This window comes from Lissotriton vulgaris, chromosome 9 (assembly GCF_964263255.1).
Source record: "Lissotriton vulgaris chromosome 9, aLisVul1.2, whole genome shotgun sequence".
Lineage (NCBI taxonomy): Eukaryota > Metazoa > Chordata > Amphibia > Caudata > Salamandridae > Lissotriton > Lissotriton vulgaris.
The window spans coordinates 14,854,718-14,874,776 of NC_141697.1; the positions used below are offsets into that span (position 1 = coordinate 14,854,718).

Sequence of the window (20,059 nt, forward strand, 5' to 3'; positions counted from 1 at the left end):
TTCTACCAGAGGATTGTGGTCCCCAGACAAGCACATATTACGTATCAACTGTATAGAGCTCATGGCAGGCTCATTTGCAGTGCGCTGTTGGACGAGGGAGTCTATTTAGTCTTCGGTTCTTCTCAAGATGGACAGCATCTCGGCGGTTCGCTACAATCATTTAGGGGGGAACGATGTCCAAAGCCCTCTCCGATCTGGCAGTACTGTCTGGACCACCATGTATCAGTGACGGCGGATTACCTCCCGGATCGGGAGAACACGGTGGCGGACTTTCAATCCCGCAATTTCAGGGATTCCAGCCTATGGAAGCTGGACACAGGCGTCTTTCAGAAACTGAATACCCTTTCGGGTCAGTTTTCAATCGACCTGTTTGCTTCGAGGCTCGATCACCAACTGCCCCAGTTTTACAGTTGGAGGCTAGACCCCTTGGCAGTGTCCATGGATGCCTTCTTCCAGGATTGGACTCTGGAATAAGGGTATGCGTTTCCTCCCTTTGCGATGCTCACCCGAGTCACAAAACAGGTTCGGAGACAGGGAGCGGAATTTGTACTGCTCTCCCCCTTTGGAGATCTCAAGTGTGGTTTCCAGTTCTTCTGGAACTTTCCTGGGATTCTCCAATCCTACTCCCCCTTCTTCATCTTCTCCTCAACACCGACTGAGTTCCTCATCCTCTAATCATGCAGAATTCATAACGGCTTGTGGTATGGAGGATTACCGGAGACGCTGGGAAGTCCCGGGCCTTTCGGCTAAGGCTGAGGAGCTCATTTCTAAAGCATGGGCAGACAGTACTATCAAATGTTACAGATCTGCTTGGGGCAGATGGTCCCGTTGGTGTCTGCAACGGAGTGCCAATCCCTTGGACGCAGATATAGTGTTCGTCCTGAACTTCCTAGCTCATTTGGCCTCTAGTGGCCTGGCATACGGATCTATCAACACCTTTCGGTCCGCTATCTCTGCCAGTCATGTACCTCTTAACAATTCCCCTATTGGGGAGCATCCTCTTGTCTGCAAGCTTCTCAGGGGCATCCGACCTTCCTTGCCCCCTGAACCTTGCTATTCGGCATTATGGGACGTGAACCAAGTGCTTAACTTGTTTTTGTCCTGGAAACCCAACCGTTTTTATTCAAAGAAGGAGCTTTCAGCCAAACTGGCGATGTTGCTTTGTTTGATTTCATGCAGACGCGTGTCCGATGTTAGAACTTTGGACATCTGCTCTCGGATATTTACCCCTTCAGGAGTGACCTTTACACTACATACACAAACCAAGCGTCACACCAGAGCGATCTCTGATCCGGAGTTCCTAGATTCTCCTAAGTTGTGTGTTGTCTGCTGCTTGAAAGCATACGAAGAGATGACAGAGGAGTTTCGCCCTCCAGGGGTTCGCCAACTTCTCATAGCTCTACGCAGACCTTTCAAGGCTCTCTCTTCTCCTACCATTGCCCGGTGGGTTATGCAGGATGCAGGTAACAGCCTCAAGGATTTCGGAGCCCACTCAACTCGAGGAGCAATGGTCTCGAAAGCATTTGGCATGGGTGCCTGTTTGGACGATATCCTAAACGCGGCAGATTGGTTTTCGTACTCTACCTTCAAAAGGTTCTATTTCAAGCCAGTGCTGGATATGGCTCACCTCGGTGTGAGCAAGCTTTCAACTAGCATAATCCTCGCCTCCATGCCTGACATAGAATGAAAAATTTCCTAGCTATCGTAACAAAGTTTCAATTCTATTAAGGACTCGGAGGCGAGTATTATCCCTTCCTAGGGATTGCTACCGGATGACCCACCCCGTACTACAGTAAGTAAATTAGTTTGGTCTCTGTTATCTAGTTCTGAGGGTGACTTACATATCATATTTTGATGGCAATGTTACTGCTTATACATGATTTACTATTTGTATCTTGTATTTTAATCTGTTCTCACTACCGTTTCTTGATTTTTTGAGACGTCTGCCTCTAGGCATTTACCTGGTCGCCTCAAGTTCCTTTCGTGAATTGACGGCTCCTCTTTGTCCTTATAGGTTCAAATCCGAATAAACAAGACGCATGAGGATCGGTTACCGGCTGACTTCGTGCAAAGAAAGAGGAGGGAGGGCCAGTGAGAGAAGCCTATGTGCAGGCTGGAAGACCCTGATTGGTGGATCCAGGATTGCTCTAATTGGACAATTTAGTTTGACTAAAACTTTCCCCAGGGTTGATGGGAAATGTAGTCTTGTTGTTTTGAATGGATGCTGTTTAATAAAGTGAAGAGAGAAGGCATAATCCTCGCCTCAGAGTCCTTAATGGCATTGAAACTTTCCGTTACGATAGCTAGGAAATGTTTCATTCCGTGCTGTTATACCTAAAGGCCCTATACTGCCAGCTTCTTTTTGTTTAAATGTTGTAAGGGTTAATGTATTAATGTCAATAGCAGTGTACTGAATGATGTCATCAGTGATGCATCAATGAGGTAATCTAAGGTGTCTCAGTGATGCCATTTAACATGTCATGAGTGATGTCATATATGAGGTCATAAGCAGAATATAACGGGGCACAAGTTATGGGCAGTTCACTAAACTACGATTTGCCAATTTAGGAGGTCGTTTTTCGTTTTAATAAACATTAGTTCATCTTAAAAAAGGTGCCCTCATCACGAGTGAGAGATGCTCGGAGCATAGATGAAATGACATTTCAAAAGATGATACTAATCTGGTAACTGTGGTGTAATGAATGCAGTTGATTGATTTGTGATTTACACGTTTTATCAAACCAATAACAACATCTTAAAAACAAATATCAAAAGATGGAGGGATCCAGGACTGTCACCCATGCAGGAAGTGGTGGGAGCTCCCTGCAGTGACTCTGCCTCACCTGAGCCAGGGCGGCGTCCCGTTCCGCTAATACTGCGCTCATTTCTTCCGCTGTGATCTCTCGCTTGCGCTCCTTGGTCCTCTGCACGCGGTCTAAAAGGATGGCCGCACTCCTCTCGATGTCTGTCCCGCGGTCTGCCGTCTGTACTCGGGCCAGGAGCTCCTGGAGGGTCTGCGGAGGAAACCAGACAGGGAACATCTTCAGGTGCACTCTACTAGTGAGGGCACAAGAGGGTTATGCAGACACTACATCTGTTCACTGTATTGGTGAGGGCACAAGAGGGATCTTTAGACACTGCGCACCCCTGTGTTCAGTTTACTGCGGAGTTCACGGAAATCCTCATTTTCTGTACAGTCATACTTAATTTATTTTTGTTTTTTTTACTTTTGGGTGACCATATATTTTTGCTGGCTTTAAAACTCAGAACTTTAACCCTGCTAACCGGCTCCGAAGTAAATGTGCTCCCTCTTTAAACATGGTTGAATTGGGATATTCCTAATTAGTACATTTGAATTACTTATATGTCTCTAGTATTTAAATTACTTATATGTCTCTAGTATATGGTACATAATGTACTAGGAGCTGTACAGTAAATGTCACTAGGCAGCAGCAACCATGGTGGCGCATCCACTACAGTGGCATATAAAACATGGCTTCTGACCTACCATCTAGTCAGACTGTAGGAGTGTAAACACTGCAATTCGACCTGTCAAAATAAACCCTTATGCAAAGTCAAAACCTCTGTTTTACTTATTAAATGTTTTGTAAATGTTTTTGTACTTGTATAGCGCACAGCTACCCGCAGTGGGTTTCCCGGCGCTTGTACGAATACCGCAAGGGAACCCTTCCTGGCTTTCCCTGTGAAGTGTCCACTCCTGGGCATCCCTCGCGTTGTGGGGCCGTTGTGGAGACTGTTGTGGAGACTAAGCAAGCTATTGCCCAGAGTTGCAGCGTGGGACCCATGATTAGAGTAGGCACCGAGGCGAGAATATTCGGTCAGGGGAATTAATGAGCCCGAGACCCGCCAGGGCAGGAATCGAACCCTGGTCCCAGGCCAGAGCTCTGCATTGAGGTCTGCCTGCTCTAACCATTGAGCCACACTTCTCCACAGTTTAAGTCACCCCTTTATAGACCTTGAAGTCCACACGGCAGGGTACCAGTTATTAAAAAGGAGGCCATGTAGAAATGTAATGTTAACATACCTTGCAGTGACTAGACTCCAAAAGCTATTTTTCAATATTACAGGCACAGCTGTCCTATGCAGAAAACCAGAGTATAGATTAAAATTGGAACACAGTATCCCAGGAATTGGACTAGCTAGAAACAACTTTTTTTAAAACTTATTAAAAACCCGATTCAGTGGTGAAGTTGGATTTTTTTTATATAAATATTAAGGAAAAGTAACTTTTCGAAAATTGCCTTTTCTCTGCCTGAAGATCCTAGCGGCTAAATTTGAATTTGTTCTCCTACTTCAACCAGCCAGTGCAACTGAATAGGTTTGAAAAAGGTGAGAAGTGCATTCCAAGGATGAAACAACAGGCAGACTTGAAGGAGTAGAGTTGAATCGTTTGAACCTGCCAGAATATGCAGGGTAGGGGCTGTGAGGGATTATGTTACTTACACAGTAAGCATCTGCTCTTTGAATGTAGAGCTGTAGATTCACATGCTTTGCATACTCCTGCCATCTAGTGTTGGGTCCAGATGTTTGCAAGTTGTTTTCCTTCGAAGTCTTACAAGCCACTAGGTAGGTGGCGCCTCCTTTTGGTGATAGAACGCACGGGCATCGATTCCATTGCTAGATTGTTTTCTCGCAAGAGGGTGAGATTGGAATAAATGAGTGTAGTACAGAGATGTCCAAGCGTATGTAATGTAAATAATGAGAACTGCAACAATTATAGGTGCCCAAGGAGGTGGGTGGGCGCATGTGAATCTACAGCTCTACATGCATAGGACAGATGCTTACTGGGTAAGTAACGTAACCTGTTCGAGGCATGTGTGATGTAAATACAAATGCTTTGCATAGACTATATAGCAGTAAGCTCCCAAAGAGGTGGCTAACCAGTAGATATGGGGTCTTCAACCTTTTCTGCAGTAAGAGCTACTCATGCTCAGTGAAAAATATCCCAAGCTACTAACATGTTTAGAGATGTGGTACTGACCACATCAGAGATTACATTAGGGCCATCGCATGCAAGATTCCCAGCCGAGATCACTTCAGTGCATCGGGCATGGTTCCCAGCTGTAATGCAAACAAAGCTTAGTCAATGTGGAATGCCTCTACGTGTGCAATATACAACAGCCATTGTTGCAATGCCCCTGGCACCACGTTAATATTCGTAATAAGTCTCCACAAACATCAACTCATGAGTTCTGGAAATACACACAATTTAGTTTCAAAAATACACTTTTCAATTTTGGCATGCATATATTTATTGAACAAGCAAAAGCTTCTAATTTATTGGGCTGAACACAGGAGAGCTACTAATGGGTACCTGGAGAGCTACCAGTAGCTCACGAGCTACTCAGAGGCCTGAAGTAGATGTTGCAGTTGTCTGAAATGTCTGAAAAAAGTGTCTTAAGCACTGCCTGGCCTACATTGGCTTGTTGGAGTGCCAACACATCCACACTATAGTGTTTAGTAAATATGTGTGGTGTACACCATATTGCTGCCTTGCAGATGTCAGCTAGAGGGATATTACCTAAAAGGGCCATAGTATCCCCTATTTCGTGAGTGGAATGCGGTCTGGGGGCATCAAGTACTTTTAGCTTTTGCACTGCAGGCTTGGATGCATTTAACAATCCATCTGGAAATGCCAAATTTAGAGATAGGCTTGCCTTTGTGAGGTGGAGCAAATGCAACAAACAGTTCCTTTGTTTTACAAAAATCTTTTGTCTTTTCTTTGTAGTACAATAACACTCTTCTGACATCAAGTGTGCGAAAAGCTCGTTCTGCTACTGAATTAGGTTGAGGAAAGAACACAAGTAACTTAACTAATTGGTTAAGATGGAAAGCAGAAACTACTTTGGGAAGGAATCTGGGACTGGTGCAAAATACTGCCCTACCTTTATGAAGCTGAAAGAAGGGTACTTCTAAGGTTAATGCCTGTAGCTCACCAATTCTCCTCAATGAAGTGATTGCAATGAGGAAGGCAACCTTCCATGAAAGAAACTGTAAGGGACAATTGTGTAATGGTTCAAAGGTGGACCCATAAGTCTTGTAAGTACCATGTTAAGATTCCACATTGGTGCCGGAGGGATTCTTGGTGGTATTACTCTCTTTAAGCCCTCCGTAAAAGCTTTAACAACAGGAATTTTTAATAAAGATAAATGCTGTCTGTTTTGCAAACGCGCAGCTACTGCTGTAAGGTGGAATCGAATAGCTGTGTAAGCTTGTCCAGTTTGCTGGAGGTGCAAAAGGTAACAAATACAGTTTTGAACAGAAGCATCTAGAGGAATAACTTTGTTGTAGTTACAATAGACAACACAACGTTTCCAATTTGTTGTATAACAAGCTCTGGTGGTAGCCTTTCTTGCTTCTTTTAAAATAGTCAGAGTCAGGTGGCAAATGTAATATCCAAACTCTATGACTTCAGGAGCCAAGTCGCTAAGTTGAGCTCCTTGGGATTTGGTGCCTGATTTCTCCACGGTTCTAAGTAAGGAGACTGGCGGTGAGACATAGCTTTTGATGTGGAACTACTGAGAGCTCCAACAAGGTGGTGTACCACGGTTGACGGGCCCATGCGGTAGCTACCAGAATCAATGAGATGGATGTTTGCCCGAGCTTCTGAACCAGAAAAGGAAGGAGTGGGAGAGGTGGAAAAGCATAGGCAAATATCCCTGACCAATTCATCCGCAGGGCACTTCCTTTGGATAGGGGGTGTGGGGACCCGGAGGCAAAGTTTGGGCTTTGTGCGTTGCCTACTGTGGCAAACAGATCTATTTGTGGGTATCCCCATTGTTAAAAGTGTGGAAGGGGAAGTTGGGATGAAGTTCCTACTCATGTATTTGCTGCCTTCTGCTGAGGAGGTCGTCAATTTGATTGTTCACTCCTGGAAGGTGTTCTGCCAGAAGGTAAAACTTGTGATGGATTGCCCAGCTCCAAATTGTCTGAGAAGCGTCACAGTTGGAGAGTGTGTCTCCCCCCTCTTTTTGTACATTATGGTCATGTTGTCCATGCAGACTAGGACAACTTCGTCTTTGAGATGAGACTGAAAAGCTTTCAGCACTAGAAATACTGCTAGACGCTCTAGATAGTTGAAGTTGAGACGTTTGTGCTTGGTGTCCCAGAGACCCTGAATTGTGAAATTGTGGAGACGTGCACCCCAACCTGTGAGAGATGCATCTGCTGTTAGCATGATCTGTCGAACAGGGTAAATGAAGGGCCGCACTATTGATAAATGTTGTGGGTTCCACCACTGCAGAGAGCGATGGGTGCGGCTGTCTCCAACATTGGATCTGTTAATTGACCCTGTGACTGATTTCATTGACGTGCTAAGCATTCTTGTAGCAGACACATGTGTAGTCTTGCATGAGGCACTTCTGCCATGCAGGACGCCATCATTCCTAGTAGCTGCATGAATGTTCTGTCTAGTAAGGTTTGGTCTGCCTGCAACTGCAGCAATAGAGTAGAGTTTGGATATTGCAAATTCTGCCTGTATTTGGAGAGGCTAGAGCTGTGTAAGTGTTGAGAGTGGCTCCTTGATAGGATTGTATTTTAAGAGTGTAGGTGAGACTTTTATATGTTGACAGTGAAACACAATTGGTGGAGCAGGTGTAGCATGGTCTTAGTGTGTTTTAGACACTTCTGCTGTGTGCTGGCTTTGATGAGCCAGTTGTCCAAGTACAGGAAGACGTGAATTTGTGGTCTTCTGAGATGAGCTGCCATTACTGCTAGTCATTTGGTAAACACTCTGGGAGCAGCAGTTACTCCGAATGGGAATACTTTGAACTGATAGTGTTTTCCTGCTATCACAAATCAGAGATATTTACAATGTGCTGGATGAACAGGAATGTGAAAATATGCTTCTTTTAAGTCTAGTGTGGACATAAAATCGCCTTACTGTAGAAGTGGAAGGACCTGTTGAAGCATTACCATATGGAAATGTTCTGACAGTATGTACAGGTTTAACGTTCTGAGATCCAAAATGGGTCTCAAGGAGCCGTCCTTTTTGGGGATTAGAAAACAGAGAGCGTAAACCCCTGAACCTTGGTACGGTAATGGAAGGGGTTCCATGGCTCCTTTCTCTAAGACAGGTTGCACCTCTTGTTTGAGTAACTAAAAGTGGTCTGACAACAGTTTGTGAGTGCAAGGTAGAATGTTTGATGGATTGGTGGTACGCTCCAGGCAATAACCATGTCGGATAAGGTCGATCACCCATTTGTCGGTTGTTCTGGATCGCCAAATAGGGAGAAACGGTTGAAGTCTTCCCACAACAGGTGTTAAGTAATGGGGGGGAAGTGTGGGCACGTCATTCTTGGAAGAAGGGGAGATACGCACTGTGGCACCTCTACCCCTACCATTGGAATTATTTCCTCTTTAAAAACCTCTAGATGGAGAGGATTGGGTGTTGCCTTTATAAGAGGAAGCATTCAGGTCTGAAGCGCTCCCATGGGCTTTGCCACTTGGGTGTCTTTTTTCATTTTTTCTAAAGACTGGTTGACTTCATGACCAAGCAGGTGTTCTCTGTCAAAAGGGGCGTTTAAAATGAACTGCTGAACCTCGGGTTTAAACCTTGAATCCAAAGCCGTGCAGGCCTCCTAAGTAGAATGCTGGTATTGATCTCCCTAGCCGCGGTGTCAACAAGAATCTAGAGTACATCCGATTGTAGAGTTAGAAATGAGTTTCCCCTCTTGAACTAACTCTTGTGCCTTGGCTGTGTGTTCGTCTGGGAGATATTGGAGCAGTTTCGTCTGGGAGATATTGGAGCAGTTGGTCCATCTCGTCCCCGTGTGCCCTGTCATACCTAGCTAGTAGGCCCTGCGTGTTTGCGATGCACCAGAGGTTAGCGGCTTGAGCAGCCACTCGCTTTCCCGAGGCATCTATCAGCTTAGATTCCTTGTCTGGGGAAGCGCATAACCAGAGGTAAGCAAATTAGCTGTTTTGCCAGTATTGGACACCACTAGGGAGTCGAGAGGCAATTGTCCTTTGATAAACACAGGATCAGATGGTGAAGGTTTATATTTATCGACTCTGGAAGTTAAAATACGGGAAGATGTCATCTGCATGCCTCATCGTGCCCTTTAGCATAGGGAGTGTCTGAATTGACCAGTGTGTGGACCCAATAAATTTAAATAAAAAGTCTTCCTCTAAGGACTCTTTATGTAAGGCCACCCCGTGGCACGCTGCTGCTCTAGCAATACGGTCTTGATAAGCCACATTATCGTCCGGGTGGGATGGTTTTGGAGGGTAAAGGTCGGGGTTAGGATCCAATGGAGGGTCAATGGTGCAATCATTCCACGGGTCTAGAAGCAAATGAGTGTCATCATCATCATCATCATTATCCCCCCCTTCTGGCTGAGGTGTGGAGATCCTTGAGGTGTTATGTGTAAAGGATCTAGAATTGGTAAATGCGGAGAAGATGGAGGGGATTGCGGGGCAGGATAAGCAGGGCTGGTAGCCATGTCCTTTTTCTTCTTCAGAGGAATCTTATATGCAGGGTCCTCTGACGGAAGTTTGCGTTTTGCTGGTGTTTTAGCAGAAATATGTCCTGTATCAGGATCGATATAAATCTTCTTTGGTTTAGGACCCAATTTAGCTTTAAAAAAGTCTAAAAATGGTTTGGGAGGGTCGGAGAGGCTGTCCTTCGATTTCAACACAGAGATAGATTTTTCTTTTGGAGCAGAGGGTTTCAGCTCCAAACCAGATTTGGTCTTCGAACATGGGGGTTTCAGATGCAAAGATAATTTCGTCCGACTCTGCCCGAACCGAAAGGCTTGACTATTTGTTTTGGTGTTGAGCCAGGAGGTGGAGCGTTGGAACCATTGTCTTGGTGCTGACCTTGGCCAGAAGGCAGAGGTGGTGCCATAGCCTTATGCTTTTTGGAAAAGGTTTTTGGGGGCAAGGGGTCTTCGGTATCAAGAGCGCCCTGTCCTGGATGTACATCTTCAGACTCCAAATCGATCTCAAGATCAGAATCTCACTCTGGAATGGAGAAGGCCTCTTCTTCTGCCACCAATGGTTCGTTCTCTTCCTGCTCGGATTCTTCACTGAAGATATCAAGAGTGTGTTGAACGCTTTGATGTTGCATTTCTCGTCGTCGAGTCAGACTATCGCATAGAGTTTTCTTGGACCGAAACGATTTACAGGTGTTGCAGTCTTCCTCCTTTTGCTCTGGAGAGAGGCACAAGTTACAAACTTGATGTAGGTCCGTGCGAGGGTACTTGGTGTGGCACCAAGGACAGATTTGGAACGGTGTCCATTCCATCACCGGAAGGCTGAACCGACATGGCTAGGCCCGAAGGCCACCCAGGAAGTTTTTGATCGAAGATGGAGAATTTGTTGACCAATTCAATACTCTGAGAACAGGGAAAAGCATACAAAAACAATATCGTTGAGAGTAGAGTGGATTGTGCAAAGAACGGTTTCGAACAGGAGCGCAGCAATACACGTCAGAAACCGATGGCGGAAAAAAACAATAACAATGGAGTCGATGCCTATGAGCACTATCACCGAAAGGAGGAGTCACCTTACCTTGTGACTGGAAAGATTTTTTCAAAGGAAAACAACTTGCAAACATCCGGACCCAACACTAGATGGCAGGAGTATGCAAAACATGCATATCTAAAGCGCACATGCCTCGAACCCTCATTTTTGACATTAGTGTGCCAAATACCGTTTGAGTGTCAACATCTACTTGACAGGTCTCCTTTGTTCACATATAACATTTTGGGGTAGACTTGTAAGGCAGAGAACAGGATGCCAACACATTCTTAGGTATTCACTGTCTGGTTGCTAGAAAACCCTACTTTTGTTCTACCAGACTTCTATCTCTGGGCTTGTTGTGGGTACAGTGGCTGCCCAAAACTGGATCTTAGTGTTAAATGTGGAAGGACAGTAGAATTACCATACCACACTCTCCATTCACACACGCACACACACACACCTGGCCCTCAGAGCACACATTTAGCATGTCCAAAGACTTTTGATATCTTGAAAATGCCCAGTGTGGTTGGGGTTAGCCCAGGAACCTTTACCCCATTGGTTAGGGTGCTATCAAGGGTTAATTTCAACCACTCTCTAATGCTGGTATAAATAGGACTCCTCCAGGCACCCACTTCAAAACACTTTCTGGACCTGAAGAAGAACACACAAGGACTGGACTGCTATCTGTGAGCTGAGAGGAGCCCTGACGGGCTGGATCTGCTCCATCTTTACCCAGGACCAAGAAATGGACTCCTGGGAGCATTGTGCGGAGCTCCTGTTCAAGATACAGGGATGAAACAAGCAACTATAGCCCTTCCCTGCAAATACCAAGGGGCAACTGGACCAGGACTGGAGCCTGCTGGTGGCCTCTGCCTGACCACCGTGAGTCTCTTGTGCCGCCTCTGAAGTCGGGGGTGGGGTGGGGGGGGGGGGAGGGGGGAGAATCACAAGCGTACTTCTGAGGTGGATTTATACTTCGAGGAAACAGTCCGCAGTTGGCTGGTGTATTCCACGTGGGCTCCATCGCGGTCAGTCTCAATTTGCACCTATGTCCCGGTCTACTGTGACATTTGATTGGCGCTTCATGCTTCGTGGCATTGTTTCTACTTAAAACGTTAAAAAACGTATATATATATATATATATCTCCGGGTCCCATTATTGAATTATTGCACTAGTGTGTAATGCTAGTACACTCACAGCACATCACATGGTGCACTAGTGTGGGATGCAAGTTCCCAGAGCACATTAGATGGTGCACTAGTGTGGGATGCAAGTACTCAGAGCACATCACATGGTTCACTAGTGTAAGATGCAAGTTCTCAGAGCACATCACATGGTGCACTAGTGTGGGATGCAAGTACTCAGAGCATGTCACATGGTGCACTAGTGGGTGATGAGAGAACACTCACACAGCACCTCACAAGGTGCACTAGAGTGTAATGCTAGTACACTCACAGCACATCACAAGGTGCGCTAGTGTGGGATGCAAGTACTCAAAGCACATCACATGGTGCACTAGTGTGGGATGTGAGTACTCTGAGCACATCACACGGTGCACACTAGTGTGGGATGCAAGTACTCAAAGCACATCACATGGTGCACTAGTGTGGGATGTGAGTACTCTGAGCACATCACACGCTGCACTAGTGTGGGATGCAAGTACTCAAAGCACATCACATGGTGCACTAGTGTGGGATGCGAGTACTCTGAGCACATCACACGGTGCACTAGTGTGGGATGCAAGTACGCAGAGCATATTACATGGTGCAATAGTGTGGGATGCAAGTACTCAGAGCACATCACACGCTGCACTAGTGTGGGATGCAAGTACTCAGAGCACATCACAAGGTGCACTAGTGTGGGATGCAAGTACTCGGAGCACATCACACGGTGCACTACTGTGGGATGTGAGTACTCTGAGCACATCACACGGTGCACTAGTGTGGGATGCAAGTACTCGGAGCACATCACATGGTGCACTACTGTGGGATGTGAGTACTCTGAGCACATCACATGGTGCACTAGTGTGGGATGCAAGTACTCGGAGCACATCACATGGTGCACTAGTGTGGGATGCAAATACTCACATCACATGGTGCACTAGTGTGGGATGCAAGTACTCGGAGCACATCACATGGTGCACTAGTGTGGGATGCAAGTACTCGGAGCACATCACACGGTGCACTAGTGTGGGATGTGAGTACACTGAGCACATCACATGGCGCACTAGTGTGGGATGTGAGTACTCGGAGCACATCACACGGTGCACTAGTGTGGGATGCAAGTACTCGGAGCACATCACACGGTGCACTAGTGTGGGATGTGAGTACACTGAGCACATCACATGGCGCACTAGTGTGGGATGCAAGTACTCAGAGCACATCACAGGGTGCACTAGTGTGGGATGCAAGTACTCGGAGCACATCACACGGTGCACTAGTGTGGGATGTGAGTACACTGAGCACATCACATGGCGCACTAGTGTGGGATGCAAGTACTCAGAGCACATCACACGGTGCACTAGTGTGGGATGCAAGTACTCGGAGCACATCACACGGTGCACTAGTGTGGGATGTGAGTACACTGAGCACATCACATGGCGCACTAGTGTGGGATGCAAGTACTCAGAGCACATCACACGGTGCACTAGTGTGGGATGCAAGTACTCAAAGCACATCACATGGTGCACTAGTGTGGGATGCGAGTACTCTGAGCACATCACACGGTGCACTAGTGTGGGATGCAAGTACGCAGAGCATATTACATGGTGCAATAGTGTGGGATGCAAGTACTCGGAGCACATCACACGCTGCACTAGTGTGGGATGCAAGTACTCAGAGCACATCACAAGGTGCACTAGTGTGGGATGCAAGTACTCAGAGCACATCACACGGTGCACTACTGTGGGATGTGAGTACTCTGAGCACATCACACGGTGCACTAGTGTGGGATGCAAGTACTCGGAGCACATCACATGGTGCACTACTGTGGGATGTGAGTACTCTGAGCACATCACATGGTGCACTAGTGTGGGATGCAAGTACTCGGAGCACATCACATGGTGCACTAGTGTGGGATGCAAATACTCACATCACATGGTGCACTAGTGTGGGATGCAAGTACTCGGAGCACATCACATGGTGCACTAGTGTGGGATGCAAGTACTCGGAGCACATCACACGGTGCACTAGTGTGGGATGTGAGTACACTGAGCACATCACATGGCGCACTAGTGTGGGATGTGAGTACTCGGAGCACATCACACGGTGCACTAGTGTGGGATGCAAGTACTCGGAGCACATCACACGGTGCACTAGTGTGGGATGTGAGTACACTGAGCACATCACATGGCGCACTAGTGTGGGATGCAAGTACTCAGAGCACATCACACGGTGCACTAGTGTGGGATGCACGTACTCGGAGCACATCACACGGTGCACTAGTGTGGGATGTGAGTACACTGAGCACATCACATGGCGCACTAGTGTGGGATGCAAGTACTCAGAGCACATCACACGGTGCACTAGTGTGGGATGTGAGTACTCTGAGCACATCACATGGTGCACTAGTGTGGGATGCAAGTTCTCAGAGCACATCACATGGTGCACTAGTGTGGGATGCAAGTACTCGGAGCACATCACACGCTGCACTAGTGTGGGATGCAAGTACTCTGAGCACATCACACGCTGCACTACTGTGGGATGTGAGTACTCTGAGCACATCACACGGTGCACTGATGTTTAATGCGAGTTCGCGCACAGCTCATCACTGCGGCAGTCCCAGCCCTCGCAGCCTCTCACCCCCCACCCCCCCTCCCCCCTCGATCCAGGTTAAGCTGCCCCGGCGCCCCCGGGGGATGACTCACCGCCTCCTGTTCTTCGGGGTTAATATCTTCCAACCTAGAGGAGAGAGAGAGAGAAAGCACCGGATGAGTTGCATTTTCTCAGTGCAGCAGCGACGATCTCCCGCCCAAACCCGGAGCTCTGCTGCCAATCTGGCGGGGGGAGGGTGAGGGCGGCATTAGGGCGGCAGCTGCCGGGCGCAGCAGGCAATATCGAGGGCTCTGCTCGGAGGCGCCTTATTACTGTTTACCGCTCCCCCCTCCCGCCCGGCGGGATCAAGGCCTCATATGCGCCAAGACGGGGCCTTCGGCGCTTTATTGATTCTGGAAGCAGGCGCAGCGCCCGGGGGTCTGGGCGAGATCTGGGCGCTTCAGGGGCACCCACTGAGCTGGAACCCCAGTCCCCCACTGCACCCCAAACCCTCTCACTGCTGTCCCCTCAGCCCCTGCAGCACTCAACATCTGCCAGTATCACATAAAAACACAGGCCGCAAAAAAACATGCGAGCCAGCTCCAACAAAGCATAAATACAACTGGGCCAACTCTCCTAAAACCAAACGAGACCCAACACCAAACCATTCAAAACCAAACCAGCCCAACACCAAACCATTCAAAACCAAACCAGACCCAACACCAAACCACCTAAAAAAAAAAACCAGAGGGGGCGTGGCCAACTGCCGAGCATGGCGGCAGCTTGAAGCGGGAGCTCCCCAAGGCATAGCGGCCCGCATTAAAATCCGTTCACTTATCCGCGTTATCGCCCGCCCGAAGTAGCGGCATCGGCTTGGGGACCCGAGCGGCGCTGTTTGATCCGACCCCGGCGGCAGTCAGATGCCGTGAACTGCTCCATTTTGAAGCGACGTGCTGAGGCCTGTGACTGTCTGGCCGCACCGGCCTGGCGTAACTGGTGGGCCCGGGCGGAAGTGCATCCTGCTCGGCTTGGGCGCGGTGGCATCAGCCGGCCCCTTCAGGACACGAAAACGAGAAGTGCTCCGGCGCTCCGCATTGCCGGCACAGACCCCCGTAAGTGCAGTAAGGACTGCCGCATCCAAGACTGGTTGCATAAACCATTAAAACACAACGCAAGTACCAACGCAAACGGAGATATCCCTGGGTCCCGGACAGCGCCATATTGGGAAGAGGAGACGATCAGGCGCAACGCTCACGCAGCAGGGTGAGGAAGATCGCATCGGAGGCCCTGCCATCCTCCCACAGTGCCAATAATCCGTGTTCTCACGCAAGATTAACGGGGGGACGGGACTGAACCCTTGAATCCTGGCACAGAGAGAACATCCTGATGGGGCGTCCATAGTGGTGATCGACCCATCGAGAGGCGCCGTGGCTGACCGAGCAGTTGCACCCTAACGCTGCTAGACTGGGGTGCCCTCCTGCTGCACAGTAGGGGTCTGAACACAGTTTGCAAGGTGACCCCTGCCAGGGGATCAACGAAGACACACCGGAGCGCCGAGGCAAGGCATACTAAAGTGAACGCGAGGGGCCGGGGTGGCCACGCGGCAAGCCGCACAAATACAGCACTGGGACCGGCGTGCTGCTCATCGCGACCGCCGACTGCACCGCGCCTGGGCCCTGTGGGAGATAAAGCGAGCTCTTGAAACCAGTGAGACACCCACCCGACTGCACACCGCCTGACGCCCGAGGGAGCCACGTAGCTCATTGACGCGTGGTACTGGGAATATCGCCAAGAACAGGCTATACATTCACAAGCACGACGCCATGGCAGGCAAGGGTACAAGGAGTGCGTCGACACAGGCGAAACTCGACAAATTTGCGTACAGCCAGCATGGACACTCTCAGAGTGGCGGGCGTCACTCCACAGGCGCAGCTTCAGATACAGACGGAACAAAAAAGGTAACCTTGGAAGACATTATTTAAACCTTCTCCGAGGTACAAACAACGGTGGGCTCCATTTCTTCCGAAGTTAATCTGCTAAGGGCGGACTTTAAGAAAATGTCAGAAAGGGTGTCTCAAGTGGAGGTAGTTACCAAGTCGCTCATTGAGGACACTTCGGACCTGCAAGTGGCGATGGAACGAATGGAAAAAGTCACCAAACAACTACAGGACAAGCTGGACGATCAGGAAGGGCGCTCCCGGAGAAACAACGTCTGCATCCTAGGCCTTCCGGAATCGGAAGGAAAAGGTGCTATGGATTTGTACGTCGAGGAACTCATCAAAACCAAGCTACAACCTAAAGGCCTGTCACACTTTTTCTCTGTTGAAAGGGCGCACCGTGTTCCTGGAGGTGCGGCCAAGCCAGGAGCCACACCGCGGCCTGTACTAGCTAGACTGTTTAATTTTAGAGACAGGGACGCCATCCTGCAAGCGGCCAGGGTCTCACCACCTGTAAAAATTCAGAACTCGACTTTAGCCTTCTTTCCGGACTACACGGAGGAGGTGGCTAGGCGCCGGAAATCATTCACTGAAGTGAAAAAGACGCTACGTGACAGAGGGCTGCCATACTCTATGCTTTTCCCCGCCAAATTGCGGATTGTAGCCGATGGAAAAACGTGGTTTTTTGATACGCCGGAGGTGGCACAAGAATGGCTTGATGAATGGAGACGGGTGGGCCAACCCCAGCGCCCGCACAGGGACCGGAAGTAACCAGCGTAACGGAAGACCGACGGAACACCCATCCAGTAGCCCCACGAACAGGGAAGGCGCCGCAGGACTGGAGTCTGATCTTGAGAGGGACCCACTTGATTCAGGACAGCCTGTCAGGGTCTGAATGAATGGCTGCGTGGGGGACAACACGCTTGCAGCCTTTGGGACCTTGAAGCTGATGGAGCTGAGTAGGGCGGGCATTGGACGGTGCCTGTAGGGGACTCACCAACCCCACGAGCAAGTAAGATAGTTAGGGATGGGATTAAGCACTCTGCCAAGTTGGGGTTGCGGGCGGGAAGTCGTCTGTGGTGCAGGGGAGCAGGGAGGGGGTGGGGGGAAAAAGTTGTAATGTTACTGTTATTGTTCTTAGTCATCACTACTTTCATGTGGAACACGGCCCCACTGCAGGCCGTACACTCCTGGTACCCTAGCACACGTCATTGCATATGCGTTACACCCCACTGCCACACACCAGTAACACTGGTCACAAGCCCATATGGCCCAACAGGAACGAGATGCACCCGCTGAGGGCGCCCCTGCAATGACAGCGGTGCCCCCCCTGAAACTGCTCACATGGAATGTTAGAGGCCTGGGAGACAAAATTAAGAGAGATTTGGTCCTGCAAACCGTCAAACGCCACGGGCCTGATTTAGTAATGCTTCAGGAAACGCACCTGGCAGGGACTACATGCAAAGCACTCGACAGACGTGGGTATGCCATGGCGGTACACGCAGAATTCACTACGGGATCCAGGGGCACAGGGATACTCCTCAAAAAGAACTCGTCCTTTATGGTTGAAAGCCGCAGGACGGACGACCAGGGTCGCTTTGCGGCGCTACATGGCCAATGGGAGGGGAGGCCCCTCAGTGTGGTGTCCGTGTACGTCCCCCCGGCACTCCACTCTACAGCACTGCCGGCGCTTGGACAGTTTCTCCTTGACCTCCCAGAGGGTGATATGATCATTGGGGGGGACTTTAATGCAATAACAGACCCCTTGCTGGACACCTTTCCCATACGAGACCGCCCGAGAGGGGCTGCCAAGCTTCCTGGTTTTCTGAGCGCACTAGGCCTCACAGATGTCTGGCGTCAGTTGAACCCCACGGCGACTCAATACACGCACTACTCCTCTACACATAACAGCCTCTCACGTATTGATTACTTTTTATTTCTAGGGGTGGGATTGGGATCAATAGACAAACTAGAAATTCTACCCAGAGGCATATCTGATCACTCCCCAGTGTCCCTCCACCTTACTACCAAAGAGAGGAAGCGCGCCAGAATGTATCCAATATACCCCAACTATTTAACAGTCCCTGGAATCAGGAAGAAACTCGAATTGGCCACAGCGCACTATTTTACCGAAAAAACAGGAACAGTTTCATCGCCCTCGATGCTTTGGGAAGCGTACAAAGCAGTCCTGCGCGGCGCAGCCATATCAGCGATAACAGGGCATAAACGAGACTCCGGAAGTGAACTCGCAAAATTGGAGTTGGCACTCCACACCGCAAACACCGCCCACATGTCGGACCCCACCCCTGAAACGACACATGCGCTGCACCTCCGACAGCAGCAACACCAGGCTCACCTCACAACGACTACTAAGGGACATTTGGCAAACACCGCACATAGAATATATGACGTGGGTGACAAGGCTGGGAGGATGCTGGCTTGGTTGGACAAACGGGGCGGTAGTAACAGAGGGATACAGAGACTCTACGCACATGATGGCCAGCTACAGACACACCCTGAACAAATAGTACGCACCTTAGCACGCCACTGTCAGGAGATATACACCCCGGTGCGGACCGTCACGGAACGGGAGGCGATGGCTTCGCTCAAACACATTGCTATCCCCGTGCTCTCACAAGAGGCGCAGCAGGAACTAGACACTGAATTGACAGAGGCCGAAATCCAATTGGCAATACAGGCGTTGCAATCCGGCAAGGCATTAGGGCCCAACGGACTACCCGTAGAATGGTATAAAGCGACGGCTTCCGTGTTGGGCAAACCCCTGCTGAATATGTATGTTGAGAGTGTGGAGAGGGCGGAACTCCCACTTGACCAGCGCACGGCCACGATAGTAGCCATTCCTAAACCAGCTAAACCGCCAACTGTATGCACCTCGTACCGACCCATTTCATTGCTCAACGTTGAAGCGAAAATCCTGGCGAAACTCCTGGCCAGTCGCTTGACCCAGCACCTACACACCCTGATACACCCCGATCAATCGGGTTTCATGCCACACAGGAGCACGGCACTGAATCTGCGGAGGGTCCATGGGGTGCTGGCACGGGCACATCTCCTTTCAGAACAAGCTGTAATTTTATCCCTAGACGCCAAAATGGCTTTCGACCTGGTGGAATGGGAGTATCTATTTGCAGTCCTTGCTCGTATGGGCTTTGGCCCGAAATATCTTGCGTGGGTACGGCTACTGTACACTTCACCAGTGGCACAAGTGGTTGCGAATGGTCACATTTCGCCAACGTTCCCATTGGGACGCGGAACTAGACAAGGGTGCCCGCTATCGCCCCTACTCTTTGCGCTGGTACTAGAGCCATTGGCCATCTTGCTCAGAGCAACGCCATTGTTTCGGGGCATCACTTGGGAGGAAGGGTGGGAGGATAAAGTCTCCCTGTATGCAGATGATATGCTGATTTACATGGTTGGTCCTAACGAGGGAATCCCTGCCCTATTGACTCTATGCGATGAGCACGGAAAGGCGTCAGGGTACACCCTGAATTGGTCCAAATCAATAATATACGTGCTTAAGGGCCCGGAACCACTGTTGCAGGACGACTGTCCCCTGACGTTGGCGACCACCTCCTTTAAATACCTGGGTATTTTCATTACTAATAGTGCTGCGGACTTTTATGCCGAAAACTTGATGCCACCTCTGGCACGCCTGCGTGCAGATGTTAAATACTGGGCTACTCTGCCACTGACCCTCCTTGGGCGAGCGGCATTATATAAAATGATGGCTCTCCCCAGATTTCTCTATGTGCTAGAAAATACCCCTTATATGGTGGCACCGCGTTACTTCAAACAAGTCGCTGCGCTGGTATCCAACTTACTGTGGAGCAACGGCCCAGCCCGTATAGCGCATGATAAATTAG

At 49.2% G+C, this 20,059-nt stretch overlaps 1 protein-coding gene across 1 annotated transcript in view; it reads right to left on the reverse strand.

The window, feature by feature from the left end:
• The window catches only part of MIPOL1 (mirror-image polydactyly 1), a 561,381-nt gene that overhangs the window by 511,666 nt on the left and 29,656 nt on the right, over positions 1–20,059 (reverse strand). The window contains exons 4-5 of the mRNA XM_086937912.1: positions 14,352–14,385; positions 2,844–3,014 (exon numbers count right to left, since the gene is read on the reverse strand). Of these exons, the coding sequence (XP_086794038.1) occupies positions 2,844–3,014; positions 14,352–14,385 (205 nt within the window). The remainder of the gene's footprint in view (positions 1–2,843; positions 3,015–14,351; positions 14,386–20,059) is intronic.